Source organism: Coffea arabica, chromosome 6c (genome assembly GCF_036785885.1).
Source record: "Coffea arabica cultivar ET-39 chromosome 6c, Coffea Arabica ET-39 HiFi, whole genome shotgun sequence".
In the NCBI taxonomy this organism is placed as follows: domain Eukaryota; kingdom Viridiplantae; phylum Streptophyta; class Magnoliopsida; order Gentianales; family Rubiaceae; genus Coffea; species Coffea arabica.
In genome coordinates this window covers 3,248,049-3,266,063 of record NC_092320.1, presented here as the reverse complement: position 1 = coordinate 3,266,063, position 18,015 = coordinate 3,248,049, and the positions used below count along the sequence as shown (strand labels likewise).

General features: G+C 38.8%; 3 protein-coding genes across 4 annotated transcripts; all 3 read left to right on the top strand.

Moving 5' to 3' along the window:
- The first annotated feature begins 1,364 nt into the window (after window positions 1–1,364).
- On the top strand, window positions 1,365–3,601 carry LOC113694572 (F-box protein At2g39490). Of its 2 annotated transcripts, XM_027213408.2 has the most exons (4): window positions 1,365–1,622; window positions 1,746–2,611; window positions 2,713–2,871; window positions 3,019–3,601. In XM_027213408.2, the coding sequence occupies exons 2-4, from the start codon at window positions 1,772–1,774 to the stop codon at window positions 3,418–3,420; spliced, it is 1,401 nt and encodes a 466-aa protein (XP_027069209.2). In that variant the 5' UTR covers window positions 1,365–1,622; window positions 1,746–1,771; the 3' UTR covers window positions 3,421–3,601. The 2 variants fall into 2 exon arrangements, with proteins under 2 accessions (XP_027069209.2, XP_027069208.2); XM_027213407.2 differs by having other exon boundaries at window positions 1,365–2,611.
- A 2,072-nt stretch (window positions 3,602–5,673) lies between these two features.
- LOC113696122 (diaminopimelate epimerase, chloroplastic) lies at window positions 5,674–9,396 on the top strand. The gene is made up of 9 exons (XM_027215477.2): window positions 5,674–6,114; window positions 6,258–6,425; window positions 6,585–6,655; window positions 7,228–7,285; window positions 7,451–7,630; window positions 7,984–8,068; window positions 8,465–8,524; window positions 8,683–8,756; window positions 8,894–9,396. The coding sequence occupies exons 1-9, from the start codon at window positions 5,770–5,772 to the stop codon at window positions 9,008–9,010; spliced, it is 1,158 nt and encodes a 385-aa protein (XP_027071278.2). The 5' UTR covers window positions 5,674–5,769; the 3' UTR covers window positions 9,011–9,396.
- A 682-nt stretch (window positions 9,397–10,078) lies between these two features.
- Window positions 10,079–17,329, top strand: LOC113696121 (kinesin-like protein KIN-5B). Its single transcript, XM_027215476.2, has 23 exons — window positions 10,079–10,575; window positions 11,137–11,266; window positions 11,367–11,522; window positions 11,613–11,950; window positions 12,025–12,163; window positions 12,486–12,583; window positions 12,673–12,829; window positions 12,914–12,983; window positions 13,060–13,136; window positions 13,689–13,742; window positions 13,836–13,916; window positions 13,998–14,109; window positions 14,190–14,276; window positions 14,568–14,743; window positions 14,827–14,988; window positions 15,079–15,186; window positions 15,286–15,444; window positions 15,538–15,621; window positions 15,713–15,918; window positions 16,311–16,412; window positions 16,512–16,621; window positions 16,721–16,872; window positions 17,047–17,329. Exons 1-23 carry the CDS (start codon window positions 10,370–10,372, stop codon window positions 17,248–17,250), a joined length of 3,168 nt encoding a protein of 1,055 aa, XP_027071277.1. The 5' UTR covers window positions 10,079–10,369; the 3' UTR covers window positions 17,251–17,329.
- The last annotated feature ends 686 nt before the right edge of the window (window positions 17,330–18,015 follow it).

The following is an 18,015-nucleotide window of genomic DNA, read 5'->3' as shown; positions in this document are numbered from 1 at the left end:
AGAATTCAACCCATACCTCTGTTGAGCCACGTTCGAACTCACTAGACTAAGTAGACATGCCTTGAAATGTGCTCGAGATCAGTTTGGTGAATGAGACTTGTGACTCGAGTTTGAACTTGAGTTCGATTCATTTATCACATGTCTCGATCTCACACGAGTTCAAGCTTGAATTCCAAATCTCAAATAATTTTTATTGTCAATTTTGATGATATTCATACAAATATCACAATTCAATCACACAAGTTTTATGAAATAGCATATATGTCCTTACTTATCAATTCCAAACAAAGTGTTCGCATAATAAATGATTCAAGGTTGGTCGACTTATTAATTAATTAAGTATATTTCTCGTTCGAACTCGACTTATTTACTAAAATTAACGAGTCTAGTCCAAACATTATCGAGTTGAGTCCATTTGAGCTTTCGAACTATTCGTTTCATTTAATAACACTAATTAATGACTACTCCTCTAGCAAACTCGGCCGCTCCATTGTTGATTGATATATATATATATACATATTTGATACAACAATAGTATTTTTATAACCTAATATATTTTATTTTACAAGTAGTGGGTCTAAAATACTGTGTAAAGAGTTAGCAGATATAGAGATCTAATTAGATCAAACGGGTGTTCGGACATTACCTTTGAATTTTTTTTTTTACTGCAAATAGATTCGAACCCGATCTACAGCCTTAATCTCTTTTTTGGTGGCTACTTAACTTTGTAGCCAAAGGTCAGTGGTTCCGTGGTTGACACCGACACCGAAAATTGTTGTGGTAAGAACGAAACTTGGTATCAGTCTGGCTCCAATATATGCAAGTAATTGGCCTTTTGGAATGCTACAAAATTTTGTTTTTCCTTTGATAACTGATATGGACAGTTTAGGAAGTAGATGATGCATTGAAATCTGGACGGTGGGTGGTTTGTGGAAATGACCCGGAATTGGGTATAATTCTTACGCCTAGGAGGCCTACACAGACATTTCGAGTCCTTTTCGAATTATATATTGCCTCAATTCCAAATACTCGAAACATTTGGTGCTATTTGGGCTGAGATAGCTTCACGGTCTTTGTCTATTTCTTGGACAAGTGGAAAATAGATAACATTGCAGTCTCCACTTTAATTACGACAAGTTATATGAATAGCAAAAGTAATTTTTTTTTTTAAGACTAGCAAAAGTAATTTTAAGTCAAAGTGTTAGGAGGAAAGAGAGGGATTATAATTGAGAGGTGATCTAGATTTGCATCATCATGCTGAAATAATATAATATGTTTTCGTTCATCTCAAAGCTACTTCTCCACCTGATAAGCACGACTCTCGTGGCTTAACCTACTTGCTTAATTTTACTTGATCAAACCAGAGTTTTAAAAGTAACTTAAGCCGACTCTTAAATCGTTGCATAATTGCAGTCAAAATTTTCACGAATTTGATAAAAGTCACATTTTTATGTATTTTTCAATTCACCACTTTCACACGTTAGTGGATTTAAATTATGCTATTAATTCCTTCTCAACCTCCTCCTTTCCCTTAAGTTTACACCAGTCTTTCAGGGACGGTCTACAGCTTAGGTTGAGCAAACTGTATCTGCCAGCAATAAATCTCCATTAATGACAAACAGGTAATCAGCTTCTCCATAGCCATACAACTTACAGCAAGAGATATCAGTCAACGAACCACTCCTCTTCACTCCTTTGATATCTATTCTTCAATTCATACCCTCCCCGTCTTTGTTTGGTTTCAGAGATAGAGCAGAGATTTGGATTTGGGATGGAGCAAAGACTTGATCTCATCAGCAGCTTACCGCACGATGTTCTGCTACTCATTGTTTCAATGATCCCCTTAAAAGAAGCAATCCGAACTGCCATCCTTTCGAATGCATGGAGAAGCTTGTGGACACCATCCCAAGTAAAATTGGAGCTGGGCTCTGCCCATGATCGGTCTGCTCGCGAGAAGGTAAGCCAAATCATCGGTGCATTTTCCATGTGCTATGATTATCCCGAGAAGCTAAAACTCTGTCTTCACTCTGTCGATCACACCAAGCAAAGAGCGGAGTATCCTAGATTTGAAGACGAATCATTTGCTATTGTCACGAAAGGGGCTCAGGGAGAGCTCCATTTTGATTGCTCCGGAGGACGAGAAAAGTTGAATAGTACTGAGTTCAATCTAATTCTTGAAACAGGTCGTGTGATTTGTCCAAGATTTTCTTCTATCAAGAGTCTACAGCTTAGATCTGTCACCCACGTCTCCGGAAATCTGGCGGCTGATTTGTTCTCAGGTTGTCAGATTCTGGAAAGCTTGAGGCTTGAGAAGTGCAGGGGATTGCGGAAAATTGACATCAGCACAAACGATTGCCTTAAGAGCTTGACAATAATGGACTGCTCTAACATTAATAGCATCAAAGTTTCTGCTCCCAGACTCGAAGCCTTCTCCTACAGGGGAATTCTTCCAAATTTTGTCCTGCTCAACGGCACGCCACATCTAAATGATGCTATATTGAACTTTAAGGACGGGTTGAATTTCAGCGATTTTCATTGCGAGGATGTTTTGAATCTTCTATCCTCTATCAGGGATGTAGAAACGCTAACTATTAGCGGGTGGCTTCTTGAGGTAGTAAATTTTCTTTTTTTGGGCTGTTCTCCCCTTTAATAAATTCGGGATTTTTAATGAATTCGACCTCTAAAACAATATATCTCCTTTCATTTTGAAAGTGGTTGTGCACTGCGGGGGTTATTTTCGGACGACTGGAATTCAAGTTCAGCAAGTTGAAGGAGTTGGTGTGGATCGACTCTGTAATGGACGCAAGGAAGCGGGATTCCTTGGCTTGCTTCTTGAACATGACGCCCAGCTTGGAGAGACTTTTTGTCAAGGTAAGTTAAGATCAATCTTGAACTTCCTATACTGGACTGTCTTCTGCCTCGGTCGTTTCTGTCGGTACTTTTTGCATGCGGGGTTTAGACAGAATGTCAGCGGTGATGGTTCTTCCAATATTTTTTGCCTGTGAAAATGAAACGCAGATTGACAGGGATTGCAGTCCAATCCCAAGTCCATTTTTCCAAGAATATTGGCACGAGCCTCATTTGTGGATGGGTTACGCAGACGTGAAATGCAATGGCCCTCGGTTAATGTATCTGAAAAGCATTGAAATTGCGGGTTTTACGAGCAAAGAGAATGAAGTGCTGTTAATGGATCTTCTGCTTCACAAGGCAGTTAATCTCAAGGATATGATTGTGATCTCACCAGACGACGAGATTCATAGTGCTTGGAGAGTCAGAGTTACCCCTAGGAGTCAACTGAACTACGTCCTGAGGGGCAACCAGAACCACAGGTTGCTTCCTTCTCCCTCCAGTGGCTACTCCCTCTACGTATTAACCCAATGCAAACGCTTGGGGCTTCCGCTTCGCCTCCTCGACGACTGAAACTTCGGCCTTTCTGTAATTTCTGTCTCCTGGAAAATTGTAAAATTCTTCTTTTTAGTTTAATTCGCTCCAGTGAATGTACGTGGCTTTAGTCATTACGTATTGCACAAGAAAAAATAATTGTATACAATTATGAATTTATCCATACAAGGAATAATACTCTACAATTGCAACTCTACAATTGCATCCCTCCCTCGGAACCATCTTCCTTGTAAAACGACTTGGCCACTGTGTAATCGAACCGAGCTGCTCGCGAGGAGTTCGATCAAAAGTTTGACTCGAATTCGGTCAAATCGAGTTTGAGCAGCTCGATAAGGTCATCGAGTCGAGTTCGAGCATCCAGAAGCGATGCTCGAAGGCTCGACGAGCCTTATCGAACATTTTAATTTTAATTATTTAATATATTATTATTATAAAATTACTCTTATACCCAAAAGAATTATCGAACTTACGAAATATTTCAATTCATATAAAAATTTTAAAAGGGCAATAATTTCTTTTCGCTAAAAAAATTATCAAGAAAATGAATTTTAATAACTCGAGCTCGACTGAGCTCAATAAGGCTCGCATGGACTCGAGCCCATGCGAGTCGAACTCGAGTATTGCGAGCAAGTATCGAGCTCGAGCTTGAGCTCCGATAATAGTACTTGCTCGAGCAGCCTTCTTGCATGTCGAGTCGAGCTCGAGTATGGTGATAGTCGGGCTCGATTTGACTCAATTACAATCCTTATTCCCTGTGCAGACCTGCTCACAATGGCAGCTCTAAGAGACTTTGAAGTCAACATATAGGTTGAGATATCCCGGTCAACGATTTTAATTCATTATTACTTTAATTAGATGGAGACAAGGATTTACAGCTGACCCGAAATTTAAAATTTGTACGATTTGAGTTCTCCTACCTAAATCAAGAAACTGCACAAAAACACCAAAAGATTTGTTTAAAAAAAAAAAAACTTTAAAAAGTTGAAATGCGTATAGAGGGAAGCAAATATTAAAAATTTGATCTCTTACTTTATGGCATTCAAATGCAGCATTATAGCACCTCCCACCGCCGTACCTTGTTGTTTGTTTTAGCGTGTGCAGGTGGATATTGACTTTTTAGGTAACTTCGACGTATGATAACTAATGCATTGAAATGTGTATAATATGCATCAAGTGTGTGTAATACTCCGGAATTAAAATTGCAACATTCTTAGTAGTACAATCTTTTAGGCATAGTCAGTCATCCATTTTAAGTTTTTTTTTTGGCATAATAAAAAAAAATCCGAGTCTTGATTGGATCACCTTTTATTGTAGCAATTTAATATATGTGACGTAAAAATGTGATTGGATCACCTTTTATTTGAGAGCATGTTATTATTGGAAAGGGGAAAAAAGATCAAGGTCTGGACAACACCAAAGATCGTAATTTTTTTTTGTCCATTTATTTCAACCAATATTTGCTTGTACGAGCTTTTACTGCAAAAGAAAATTTGAACATTTTTATTTTTTTTTTACGCAATGAAAACTGAATTTTCTAAACCTTAGTTCCGTCTCCGCCATTGACCTGCCTTAAAATCCAAATCTTACCAGATCCAGTTGAAGTATAAACTACAAAGTCAAGCAGTGGTTGCTCGTGAAAAAAGGAAAAACAAAGAATCTGTCATACAAGAGTTGATCAAAGCATTCTTTAGTAGGGACCGAGGAAATCAGCTTCACAAACTTGAAGCTTCAACATTTTTTTATTTTTTTGTGTTTTGGGGAGCGTAATGCTTCAACATTATCCTCGCGGACATACATACATATTAAGTGGGTAGACTTTCTTGTCAAGAGAAGTTTAGATCGACAACTAGGGGAGCTTAGGCCTGGTTAGGATTGCTATTTTTAAAATTTTTTTTAGAAAAAAAAGTATTATAATAATTTGGTATATGTGATATAAAAATTGATTAAGAAATATATTTACGAAAAATATAAAAAGTTTTCTTTACAAAAAAAATGCAAGCCTAAATTCGTCTTAGCCCACCAAGAGAACTGAGAAGTCTACTGTACGATAGGCATTGCTCCGCAAGACTTTTACAGAATGGGCCTGGAGCCTCCATCCAGGTTACAAAACAAAAAGGTGACGATATTCTTTAGGGCTGGATAGTAATTCGACAAAATGGGGCAGAAGACCCATGTCTACGGCATGGCCTACATAACTAAAAATCGGCCCATTATATATTGTCCTTTGACCGGAAAGAGAGAGGCCCATAAAGAACCTTTCTGTTGGAATTTGGAAAGGACAGAGCAGAGCATAACTATCATCCACCGTCGTGATTTTCTCCTAGGTTGTCTCTCTTCGAGAATTTTGACTTCAATACCACGACTCAAATGGCGATAGCCGCCGCCAAATTGCTGCCTGCCGCCTCCGCCGTCTCGAAAGGCCGCAGCCTGTCTTCTCCTTGTTCTGTTAGTTACAGTACATTATACCGTTTGTCCTCTTCTTCTTCTTCATCGCCATCTTCAGCTGCTCTACAGCTAGACAGTCTCAAATTCGTTGTGAGTAGCAAGTTTCGAAACCCTAGCTCTCTTCGCATTTGCTCTGCTGCTTCTTCGTCTTCAATGCGTATTCAGGCTCCTCCGGAGATAACTTCCCCAGCTTCTTTCCTTGAACGTAAGGAAAGTGGTATCCTCCATTTCGTCAAGTACCAGGGCCTCGGAAACGATTTCATACTGGTAATACGGCATTGTTTTAAAGATAGCTCTATTTTAGTGTTCGACTATCATTGTATCTGTATACTTATCGTGAATTGAGCAAGTGATAGGCTGTTACGCTTTTCTTAATCCTGATTTTGCGTGTTATAAGTTGGTTTGGGTAGGTTGATAATCGAGATTCACACGAACCCAGAATAACTCCAGAGCAAGCAGTAAAATTATGTGATCGTAACTTTGGGATTGGTGCTGATGGAGTCATATTCGCAATGCCAGGAATCAATGGTACTGATTACACCATGCGGATTTTTAACTCGGATGGTAGTGAGCCGGAGGTACTCTGTCTTTTCCTTCATTCTGCTTATGCAATTTTATAAACTGGATAAAAACCATCCTTTTGGCTCCATTAGATAATCTCTTCTTCTTTGTTGTTTTTAGTGCTTGTGTATATTGTATGTCCTGAAAGTCTCTTATGGGAATCTTTGTCCTCGCAGATGTGTGGCAACGGCATTAGATGCTTTGCTAGATTTATTGCAGAGCTTGAAAATTTACAAGGGAAGCAAAGGTGCGGTTCTTGTCGTTTTCTATTTGCAAAATACCGTAATTGCACCGCAGCTTTGGTCCTTTGGATCATTGTGCGCGTTATCTTCTTAACATTAATTTTGCAGCTTGGTTCGATGTATCTTCTATTTTTGGAGATTGTGTTTATTTAAACATCTCTATTGCATGATTATTGTTACTTCAGCTGGCTTGTTGATCCATGGATATTTGGAATATAAGTATTCTGAAGATGTTGCAGAATTTCCTGTCAGATGTACTGGATTTACCCTTGCTCTTTCCACCCACATCATCTATTTAAACGCAGCAGTTAGTTAAACATAGACACTTGCTTTGGCCCTCAATTTTATTTCTAAGTTGGCTTTCTTCTCTCATTTCTGCGAATGAAATAAAATTTTTTTGGGGGGGGGGGGGGGAGGGGGTGGGTCCTTTTAGTTAGATATATTCCTATTAATTAAGTTTTGTTTCAGGCATAGCCTTGCATTTAAGTCTGGCAGTTGGTTGCTGATGTTCAATTTTATTTCCTCCTCTAGTTTTCCTTTTCGTGCCTTCTCCTATTCACTTTATTGATTCTTACAGTTTCACCATACATACTGGTGCTGGCCTAATTGTTCCTGAAATTCAAGAAGATGGACAGGTATCCATAATTATGTAGTCTCTTGAACAACTGTTGCTGTGCACCATGCTTTAGTTTCCTTTTTCTCATTCATGCACACTGAATACTAGCAGCCTTGAGTAACCAAAGTCGTCACAACTTTTATGCATGTAACTTGATTGAACCAGTTGTTGCTCACAATATCAGGTTAGAGTTGACATGGGTGAGCCGATTCTGAAGGCATCAGATGTTCCCACAAAATTGCAGCCAAACAAAGGTCAATCTGTAGTCAAATATAAGCTAGAAGTGGATGGGGTATGCTGGAATGTAACATGTGTCAGTATGGGAAATCCTCACTGTGTCACTTTTGGTACAGAAGTGAGCAAGGTATAAATCCTCTTTGAAGATTTAGACCAGGAGAATGCCATGCTCCAGCAAACTAGTTTAGCTACTACTGAACTCTTAGTTGCGAAAGTGATCTTTAATTTGGTTAGAGTTTAGCCAGAGTATTTTGACAGCATTAACAGTTTTATCCCCTTTTTGGAAGAGGAAAGGTGTGTATTTATGTTCTAATGTGGATTACTAGATGAACTTCCTGTTTTATTGCTGGAATGACTGATAGTATAGTTTAATCTGTTATTTAACTATTTTGCAGCAACAATGGTTTCGATGAAATTAAGCTCAAACCTTCTTGTATCTCACACCTGCTTACTTTTGTCTCCTATGCTTTTGTGGAACAGAATTTGCAAGTTGATGAACTAGACTTAGCAGAAATTGGCCCAAAGTTTGAGCATCATGTCATGTTTCCTGCACGAACCAACACGGGTAAGTTTTAAGCTAAAAATGAAGTGCTTTTATCTGGTACTGTCTTTTCATCTTCTTTCAAGAAGTCTTCGATGCTAAGCTTCTTGCAAACAGTCTTCTACCTGACACCCATACACGCACAAAAACCATCATACATGGGACACAATAACACATGGTCATATGTTGACCGGTGCTTGTGCCTATATACAAGGTTCTCTGACTTTCGGTTACACATGAATACTGGATCTGGACTGCTGTGGGTTTCTAAGTTTTTTTCTCTACCCTTGGACGGTTATTGTGTGTTCCTCTTGGTTTCCTTCTTATTTTTTTCTTGGCTTTTGTTTTATGGATCATAACTGTGCTTTAATTGTTGTATGCATTAGCTGATTGGACTAATCTATTTGTATGAATTTTCAGAGTTTGTACAGGTGTTTTCTCCTACCCACCTTAAAATGCGTGTTTGGGAACGTGGGGCAGGTAGGTTATCCTTGGACCTGAAAGTGTAAAATACTTGTGTGCCATACGAATAACTTGCTTAGCTTATTGCGTTCAATGTGCTTATCAAATGTTCATGGTCTTTGTGTCTGTCATATGTGCCTTGTCTAATTTGACGTTTGATTGGCTGCTTCACACAGGTGCCACACTGGCATGTGGAACTGGAGCTTGTGCGGTTGTTGTTGCGGCTGTTCTTGAGGGTCATGCTGGGAGGGTATGTAACTTCTTTCTTGTGTTCCTTTGGAATGTTTGGAAATGATTCTCATTTCTGTCCATGAGCGTGTAGTGATATGAGCTGGGTTGACATTTAATTCCTTATGTTAAGTTTGATTTCTTTTCCTCGTGGAGCAGAGTTGTACGGTTGATTTGCCTGGAGGTCCACTGGAAATTGAATGGAGAGAGGAAAACAACCACATCTACATGACTGGCCCAGCAGAGGTGGTTTTTTATGGATCTGTTCCCCTGTAAGCCTCTAGATGTTCCGCCATGGAGAACATTTACTGTGTTCTCTACCTGTACCTATGGAACGTCTTCCCTGGCTTGCAGTTATTCTGTCTTTTGTATAATTTGGATAGGTAAAAGTAACGGAGATGGGGGAAAAGAAACATGAGAAATTGTTATTGCACTCAAATCTGTCGAGGCTCTGAGTCCCCACTCTGCTGGATGCTGCAAGAACCCAATTCAGGCTTGCATTTGATTGGTAAAAAGATGGTGCCGGGGCTATTGCGCCTGAGCGCGTCCCTCGTGAGCGCTTTTAATCCAAAAACACGTGCCTGCAGAGGGCTTTCCGCGAGGTTGACAAACTTGTTTGTATTCTTGGTGCAATTCATACTTATCACCTTATTTACCTCTCATTCCGTCTTTTATGCTGTTTTTTTTCCTATTGGTGTGTTTAATATGATTTTGGTTGGAGATACAATAAATTTTGGATAGATTGTAGGGAGCTCGCCTTATTACTAATAATTTTTTCTAAGCCAACACCGAGAAATGCTACTTTCTATGTAATACTCTGTAAATACTGATAAAGAAAATAGAGGCTATAAAATTAAAAAAATGGGACTAATTGTGAAACCTAACTTGGAAAACTTCCGAGGCATGTCACTTTCTCTCCCCTTTTTTTTTTTTTTTGTGTTTTTTGGGGTTTGGGGATAGGGGGTGGCTCTTACTATAATTAAAAAATATCGTAACACTTTTAATGATATGATACATTTGATATAAGAGAGTGATTGAAAATTGTGGTTACCATGAACTAGAACAAAATTTGAAATTTTTTTTTTTTGGCAAATCGTATAACCAAACAAATAATGTGTTTAAAATCAAATTTCCACGTAAGAATATTGGAGGTAAAAAAGCACGAAGAAAAGAGAAAAACCCTACGCGCCTCAAATTTGAATTTCGTAAAAGGGACGGGGCCCACCGGTTGAGAAGTGTTTTCAACGTCGCGAGCGTTTTTGTTTTTTCCTTTCCATACAAAAACATCACCGCCTCCCAAACTAGCCGTTTGATTATCTTCATCAGAGTTCAGACACCCCCCCCCCCCAGACCCGAGCCTCTCACTCTCCACTCTCCAGTCTTCAGTCTTCTCTCTGTTTAGACCGTTTCTCTCTTTTCCCTCTCTGTCTCTGGAGAATTTTTGTGAATGAAACGACCGACCAAAGAAACAAATACAAAGTTCACCTGACCTGGAAGCTACACAAGAAAGAAGACAAAAGAAGACAAGGCGACTAAAGTCTAAAAGACAAAAACAAACATTCTTCAGTCCTGTGGGAGTGCTTCCTTGGATTCTCCTCTCATCTGTTTTGAACCCAAAGGATTTTGAGGTTTGAGATGATGTCGAGGACACCGGACCAATTACGGAAGGTGGGGACAGGACTATCAGCACCATCCCCGCGACCCTTCCTCACCCCCAGACCAGAGAGGCGAATGCCGAAGCTTGATTCCAGAGCTTCTACTCACGAATGGAATTCCAATCGTCCAGACAAAGATACAAACAACAATAAGGAGGTCAATATTCAAGTGCTCCTTCGATGCAGGTCTCTGGATTTCTACACCTCTCTCTCTCTCAATTCTAATTCCCTGCTTGCGGTCGTTGGTCTGTGTGGGAAAATACATTCTCTGCACTTTTTCCTCACCTTTTTATGCTTAATCTGTAGTCTGGGCTTGCGTGGGTGTTGGGCCTTTTTGGGGATGGGGATCTGGGACGCAGGAGGTTCCACCGGCGTCATGGTGTGGATCATGATATACTTGAATACGATTTTGACTTCTTTTTTCTTCTTTTGTTTTTTGGTTTAAACAAAGTTGCGAATTTTTTTCTTCTTGATTTAAGATGAAGTTTCATTTGATGGCTGTAGAGAAAGTTGCTTGTTTTGATTGAAATTTTGGTCCTGGGAGGGTGTGAAATTTGATGGACAAGCAGTGCATTACACGTGAATGGATAGTTTCTGATTGCTGATCTTTATGTGGGTTAAAATCTTGAAGCTTCATCCTTGAGATGTGACACAACTAAATTTTCATCGAGAATGATGACCAGGATTCAGGATCCTGTATCAAATTTCTGAATTTTTTGTTATTGTTTTATTTTTGGTACCTTTTAGGCCGTTGTGCGACGATGAGTTAAAAATGAATGTGGCCAAGGCAGTAACCTGTAATGAGAGTAAAAGAGAAGTCACTATTTGGCAAAACGTGGCCAGCAAGCAAGTCGATAGGGTTTTCACTTTTGACAAGGTCCGTTCATCCTCTTATTGAAATTCATGTACTCCATCTTTACTATACACATGCAATATATGTTAGTGATACCATGACATTGTCTGGAAATATTTGTCAGGTTTTTGGGCCAAAAGCACAGCAAAGATCAATATATGATCAAGCTATTTCCCCAATTGTTAATGATGTTCTTGAGGGGTTCAATTGCACTGTCTTTGCATATGGACAGACAGGAACAGGTAAAACTTATACAATGGAGGGAGGAATGAGAAACAAGGTAGAGAGATTTGTGCTGGATTTTGTGAATATTGTCGATACCGTTCCCGTTTTATTTCACCTAGGACTTATGGAACCTGTTTTCCCTCAGGGCGGTGATTTGCCTGCTGAGGCGGGTGTTATTCCAAGAGCAGTTCGACATATCTTTGATTCCCTTGAAGCTCAAAATGCTGACTATAATATGAAAGTTACCTTTCTGGAACTGTATAATGAGGAAATAACTGATCTACTAGCTACAGAGGACTTCTCTAAACCCCTGGAAGAGAGACAAAAGAGGCCCATCTCCCTGATGGAGGATGGGAGAGGTTCTGTTGTTGTAAGAGGACTGGAAGAAGAAACTGTATACAGTGCGAACGAGATTTATAACCTTTTGGAACGAGGGGCTGCTAGGAGGCGCACAGCGGATACATTGTTGAATAAGCGTAGCAGGTATGGGACATTTTTCTGTGTAGCATGGTGCATAGAGAAAAGTATAAGACTAAGACATCCGGTTTCTGTTGCAGCCGTTCTCATTCTGTATTTAGCATAACCATTCATGTAAAAGAATCTGCTATTGGAGATGAAGAGCTTATTAAATGCGGCAAGCTCAATCTTGTAGATTTGGCCGGATCAGAGAATATTTCTCGTTCAGGTGTCCGAGAGGTAATGTGTTTAGTTTTGTAAAAGTGACCCTGGCAAATTGTTATACTGATAATCATTTTTCTCCTCCAACCTCACTTGTGACAGAATCTTATTTTACTAACTAAAGTTATTAGTGTGCCTGAGAAAAACGTTAACCTTACTCAGTTACATATGGAATCGAAAAGAAAATCCTTATTTTTCACAAAAGAAAAATGCTTTCCCCCCTTTTTTTAATCTGAATAGAATATGACTCCACCTGTTAGATCATGGTGGATATTTCACTCTGATAATTTTTAGTAAAGGATTGCTATCATCTCTCTTTTCTTTGTTTCAATTGGCGCAGGGGCGTGCACGAGAAGCTGGAGAAATAAACAAAAGCTTGCTGACATTAGGTCGGGTCATAAATGCACTGGTGGAGCATTCTGTTCATGTACCTTACAGGTTTGTTTCCACAAATTGGTTATATCCTGTAATGTGAACTTCTTTCGTTTTTGTTGTTTATTAATGGCCTCTGGTACTGTATTATGCAGGGATAGTAAGCTGACAAGGATCTTGAGAGATTCACTGGGAGGCAAAACGAAGACTTGTATTATTGCAACGATCTCTCCATCTGCTCATTGTTTGGAAGAAACTTTAGGCACACTAGACTATGCTTATCGTGCTAAAAACATAAAGAACAAGCCAGAGGTGTTATAGAATTTTCATGTGGTCTCACTTTCATTAGATTCTCTAGTTGAAATGAAGCTCAGATAGTATATCTTATCTTTGCAGGCAAATCAAAAGATGCTGAAGGCTGTGTTGCTTAGAGATCTGTACTTGGAAGTGGAGAGAATGAAAGAAGGTGCTTGATCTATCTGCATATCTTAATTCTTGCTTAGACATATTCAATTACTTACCTTTTAATGGAACCAAACCAGATGTTAGAGCTGCAAGGGAACGAAATGGGGTTTACATTCCACATGAAAGATTTCTTCAAGATGAAGCTGAAAAGAAGGTATTTGAATCAGAAGCTCTTCCACAATTCTTTTGTAGTTTTATATTCAGTTTATAGGATTTGATTTTTGTGTTTCAACCCATCACCTCGTGCAGTGCTTCACATAGGGCATTCTCATACTTCAGCTGCCTTGTTTCTTATAGTCCATTAGTAGGGTATTGGATATGTGATTTATAGAAGTCTTACAAGTCGCAATTTGTTTCTAATGTAAGTTCTCTATCTCAAAGTTTCCCTTTTTGCACTTTCTCCCAAATGACTCGTTTTGAAAACATAAAAACATAATGTGAAAGCTGCATATGCTTATACACCAATATATGGTGAGCCATGCCAGATGATGACCTCCAAGACTCCAAAAGCACTACCTTCTCTGAGTAAGAATAAGATTTCTGCCAATTGAACTCTGTGTAACACTTCTTCTCATGGATCTCTTAGAAAGTAATGAGGAACACTATTTGCATGAGGTGGCTTCACTGTAACAAGAAATCCTCATCCATCCCGATTGTTCAATGTGCTTGAATTTCTGAAGGTTTAAGCTGTATTTTTATTTTGTAGGCAAGAAATGAGAAGATGGAGCAATTAGAGATTGATCTAAACATCAGTGAGAAGGTATAACTACCTTGCAGACTTGAACTACTTATTGCTTTTCTTTTTTTTCCTTTTGGTTGCACCATTTTCTAATCATGATTCCTACTGTTCCAGCAAGTTACAAAGTTCCGGGAGTTATATCTCACTGAGCAAGAAGAGAAGTTGAATGTTCAAAGTGAGCTCAAGGATTGTAAGGTACATGTAGCAGAGTGCTATAAATATGTTGAGTTCGGTTATCATTTGTTTTATTAATAATTTTAAGGTTCTGTATTTTAGTTAAATCTTGAAAGACAGAACACGGAATTGCAAGATCTACAGGAGAAGTACAACATAGCTACTATCAAGTTGAAGGAGAAGGAGTTTATGATATCCAAACTACAACATTCAGGTAAAGAGTGTATGTTTCTGAAATTAAGTGCCTCTGTTAGCAAGTTATCCCACACTCTGATTCTCTTGGTGCTCAAATAGAAAGCTGTTTAACTGATTGTGCCAAGGAGCTGCGTGTCAATTTGCTGCATGCATCAGAGGATATTGCTGCTCTGTTTGCAAAACTAGGTATGTTTTTGCAAAACTACTCCTACGTTCGTAATCTGTTTTTGCATACGCACTCTTTTAAATTGTTTATTGATCAAAATCTTCGTGCTTTTTTGAAGTTGTTGTGGAAGAAGTGATGAGGTTCAGTAAATATTTTCCAATTCTTACAGGAATTTGTTTCAGTTAAAGATGTAGAGTTGTAGACATGTTTCTATGCTGATTAACACCAAAAATTATCAATGGTTGTGAAAGATGCGATATTTTTGGAAGCAACAAGTCATCCAACTGCACTAACATGTGCACTATTTTCAGAAAAGAAGGATAGATTGGAAGCAGAAAATCAAAGTTTGCTTCTTACGTTTGGTTCACGGCTTGACCAAAGCTTAAAGGACCTACATAAAACCATTCTTGGGTCAGTAGGTGAGCAACATGAACAACTCGGAAGCATGGAAGAGCACATCTGCTCATTTCTTGCAAGCAAATGTGATGTAAGCAACTGATGCAATACAGAAAAAAGTTTTGAGATTTGTATGGTCATACAGTTGAGTTTCATACCTTCAATATCCATCAGGTGGCCCAGGTTATGGAATCAAAAATCAAGAGAATGACAGAGACTTATACTTCAGGAACGGAAGCTTTGAGAGAATTTGCTGATGCCCTGCAGATGAAAGCTTCTTCTGATATGCAGCAGATGAATTCTATGATATTATCTGAAGCAACTGAAGTGAAGAATGTACTAAGACCTTGATTCTTTTCATTTTATTGTATTGGATATATGTATATAGTTATTGCCTAGATATAATGCCTTTCTTTGTATATGTAGTTCCTTGGAACTGCAATTTTAGAGGCCAAGGATATTATTTTGGACATTCAAAGATCTGTTGATGAGCAAAGACAACTAGTAGCTTTCTCTGTCCAGCAACGAGAAGAGGTTTATCTTGTTATCTTATGCTGATATTAGCAACGCCATTTTTATTTAGAATTGCTATCTTCTCTGTCATTGTAGTTGACTATTTTATGGCTAATGCAGGGATTACATCGAAGTCTGATATCAGCACAAGAAATTTCAAGGGCAACACTTAAATTTTTCACTGATATTAGTTATCATGCTTCTGAACTGATGAAAGTTCTTGAAGAAAGCAAAATTGATAAATTCCATGAATTTCAAAGTTTTGAAAGGAGCTTCAAGGTGGTCTTTTTGTCTTGGCATCATATGTGGTTGATATTGAAGACAATAAACTATTCCTAACATGACATAGTTGTTATCTCTCCACATAAACAGGAGGATGCACTTCGAGATGAAGAATTGGCTATGGAAAAAATTGCAGCAATACTAGCAAGTCTGAGAGCCAAGAGAACTGATATGGTGAGCCACTTTGTCCTTTCTCATCTTGGATTCTCTAGAGGTAAAATAACTAATAACATGTTCATCCTTTTGGTTTTGAAAAAAAATTCAGGTGTCTGATGCCTCAAGAAAATTTGAGGATTCATGTTTACAAGAGAATAAGAAATTTCTCAAAGTGCTGTCCAATGTACAGTTGGTTTCAAGTAAAGCAGAGAAGGAGTTAGATCAATATGTGGAGAAGGTGAAGTCCAGTTATACGGAGGACACGTTCATCTCAGCACAGAGTAGAGCAACAACGGAAGATTTCCTGCTGGAATGGTCTGCTCTTATATATCCCTTTGCAGCATATCGTGTTATGAGTTTAATATATTGTCGACTATGGGGGGGGGGGGGGTGGTGGGGGGAGAAAGAAGACAGTTCACTGACAATAGCAAATTAGTAGTATCCAACAGATAGAAATGTAGTCTGGTACTGCTATCAAAATTTGAACTTGAAGATAGTTCACTAACAACAGCAAATTAGCGGTACCCAACAGACAGAGCTGTAGTCTAGTACTGCTTTCAAAATTTGAACTTGAATGACAATAACTGTTATTGAACTAAAACATTTGTAGGGAAGGGAAATCATGATCTGTCTGATTAGCAGTTGTTCAATCCTTGAGAAAACTACTCCTGTGAACTTAAGCTATTTTTTGTTGTGTGCATGTATAGTGCAAATAAGATGGATTGCATCAGCCAGCATCAGCAAAATGCACAGTTAGGCATCAATAGTCTAATAAATTCGGGTCTTGCAGAGATAGAGTCGGTTGCTCGGTAAGCCTTCCAAATTATTTCTTCTACTGATGTTTTTAACAGTCTCTGCCTTGATTATATACTCTTTGTACTTGTGTTCATTCTTTCTCCACATGACAGGGAAAGAATCAACGGAAATTGCGCAGCACATCAACAACTCGTATCAACTTCCTCATCTACTGATGCACAATATGAAGCCCAGCGCCAAGATTTGCTGGTCTCTGCGAAGGGTAATTAAATCTCTTTGCACGAGTTGTGGTTTCTTTTTGCTTGAATTTTTCCATAGAGGTCAAAGCCAGCATCTATCTAACACAGGAGTTCATTTGCAGATTCTTTGATGCTGGACCATCAAAACAAGAACCAAATGCAATGCATGTCAAAGATCTGCTCAGATACGCTGGGTACATTACGAGAGAACCACGGTGTCCGCATATCTGACATACGGAAAAGGCTGGAACAAGGCCTTCAAAAAGATTATTTGGTGCGTGGTTGCTTATAACTCCTTTAGACACTAAACTATAAGAGCATGTAACACATTTACGCCTATATCTAACCTATCAGAAAAAAAAAAACTCTGCGCATTTGTGTCAGTCAATCATAAGTATTCTTGCTGCCACAAATTCTGATTTACTGAACGATGCTTCTTCCCAAGCAGGTCGATCAGAACACTGACTATGTTCCTGAGAAGCGAAAGATAGAAATTCCCAGCGTCACATTCATAGAGGAAATGAGAACAGCGGCGGCAACTTTAGAGAGTAAACGAAAAATAGGCAGTGACGGGAACAAAACTCAGCAGCAACTAGGAGGAAAGCGTTTGGAGATGTCATCCAATAGGACTCCTTTTGGTGATGTAAATTAGTTGGTGTGGTTGGAAAAAGATCTTGGTTGTTAATAAGCTGTGACTTCTAATCATAAAGCAGTCATCACTTGATGAGTAATTTGCGTTTTTTGTGATCGCTATTGTTTTTCGAAGTTGATAACATGCCTAGAGCTCTCTATTTTTTTGGAGTAAGACGCACTGGGCAAGCCTTCTGCGACGGGTGGTGGATATCCCAGGAGAGCTCTGTTTTCAAGCGAACGTGGTGAATTGAAAGGCAGGATCCTTTGGCAAAGTGATGGGGAAATCAATGGTTATGATGTGTATCCTCTCCTCTGGAATGGGAACAGTGAAATCACGAAGAAGAGAAAGAAATTAATGATAACAACGACAATTAGCGTCTCTGTAAATATAAAAAAAAAAAAAAAAAAAATCACCACCCTACATATAAATTATATAATGGGGCTGTTCTTTTTCTGTTATTTATTTATTTGTTTTTGGTACAACAAAGCTGGTCTACATGCAATAAAGAAGCAAGCTATCAGATGTCTTACCAAGCCAGGCCATGTGTATCACTTTACTACTATAAAGGGTGGATAGAGAGAGGGGTTCCAAAGATTGCACATCAAACTCTGTAGAGTCATGATATGGACCTTGTTCAAGAAAAAAAAGTCTGTAAGAATCAAATCCCGCTTTGTATGTCAATGTTACTACTACCAAACTTAGTTTTGTATCAATGGGCTGCTGTGCTGGCACACCCCGCCAAGTTAATCTCTTCTCTCTACAGAGAAAAAAAGATGAGTAGTA

Excerpts from the sequence above, each read along its gene's own strand:
- LOC113696121 (XM_027215476.2), top strand. The coding sequence starts at position 10,370 with ATGATGTCGAGGACACCGGACCAATTACGGAAGGTGGGGACAGGACTA. Across the intron at positions 12,164-12,485 it reads CTCGTTCAGGTGTCCGAGAG|GGGCGTGCACGAGAAGCTGG; the intron begins GTAATGTGTTTA and ends CAATTGGCGCAG. Across the intron at positions 16,413-16,511 it reads GAGATAGAGTCGGTTGCTCG|GGAAAGAATCAACGGAAATT; the intron begins GTAAGCCTTCCA and ends TCCACATGACAG.
- LOC113696122 (XM_027215477.2), top strand. The coding sequence starts at position 5,770 with ATGGCGATAGCCGCCGCCAAATTGCTGCCTGCCGCCTCCGCCGTCTCG. Across the intron at positions 7,631-7,983 it reads TTGGTACAGAAGTGAGCAAG|AATTTGCAAGTTGATGAACT; the intron begins GTATAAATCCTC and ends TTTGTGGAACAG. Across the intron at positions 8,069-8,464 it reads TCCTGCACGAACCAACACGG|AGTTTGTACAGGTGTTTTCT; the intron begins GTAAGTTTTAAG and ends ATGAATTTTCAG.
- LOC113694572 (XM_027213408.2), top strand. The coding sequence starts at position 1,772 with ATGGAGCAAAGACTTGATCTCATCAGCAGCTTACCGCACGATGTTCTG. Across the intron at positions 2,612-2,712 it reads TTAGCGGGTGGCTTCTTGAG|TGGTTGTGCACTGCGGGGGT; the intron begins GTAGTAAATTTT and ends TCATTTTGAAAG. Across the intron at positions 2,872-3,018 it reads TGGAGAGACTTTTTGTCAAG|ATTGACAGGGATTGCAGTCC; the intron begins GTAAGTTAAGAT and ends AATGAAACGCAG.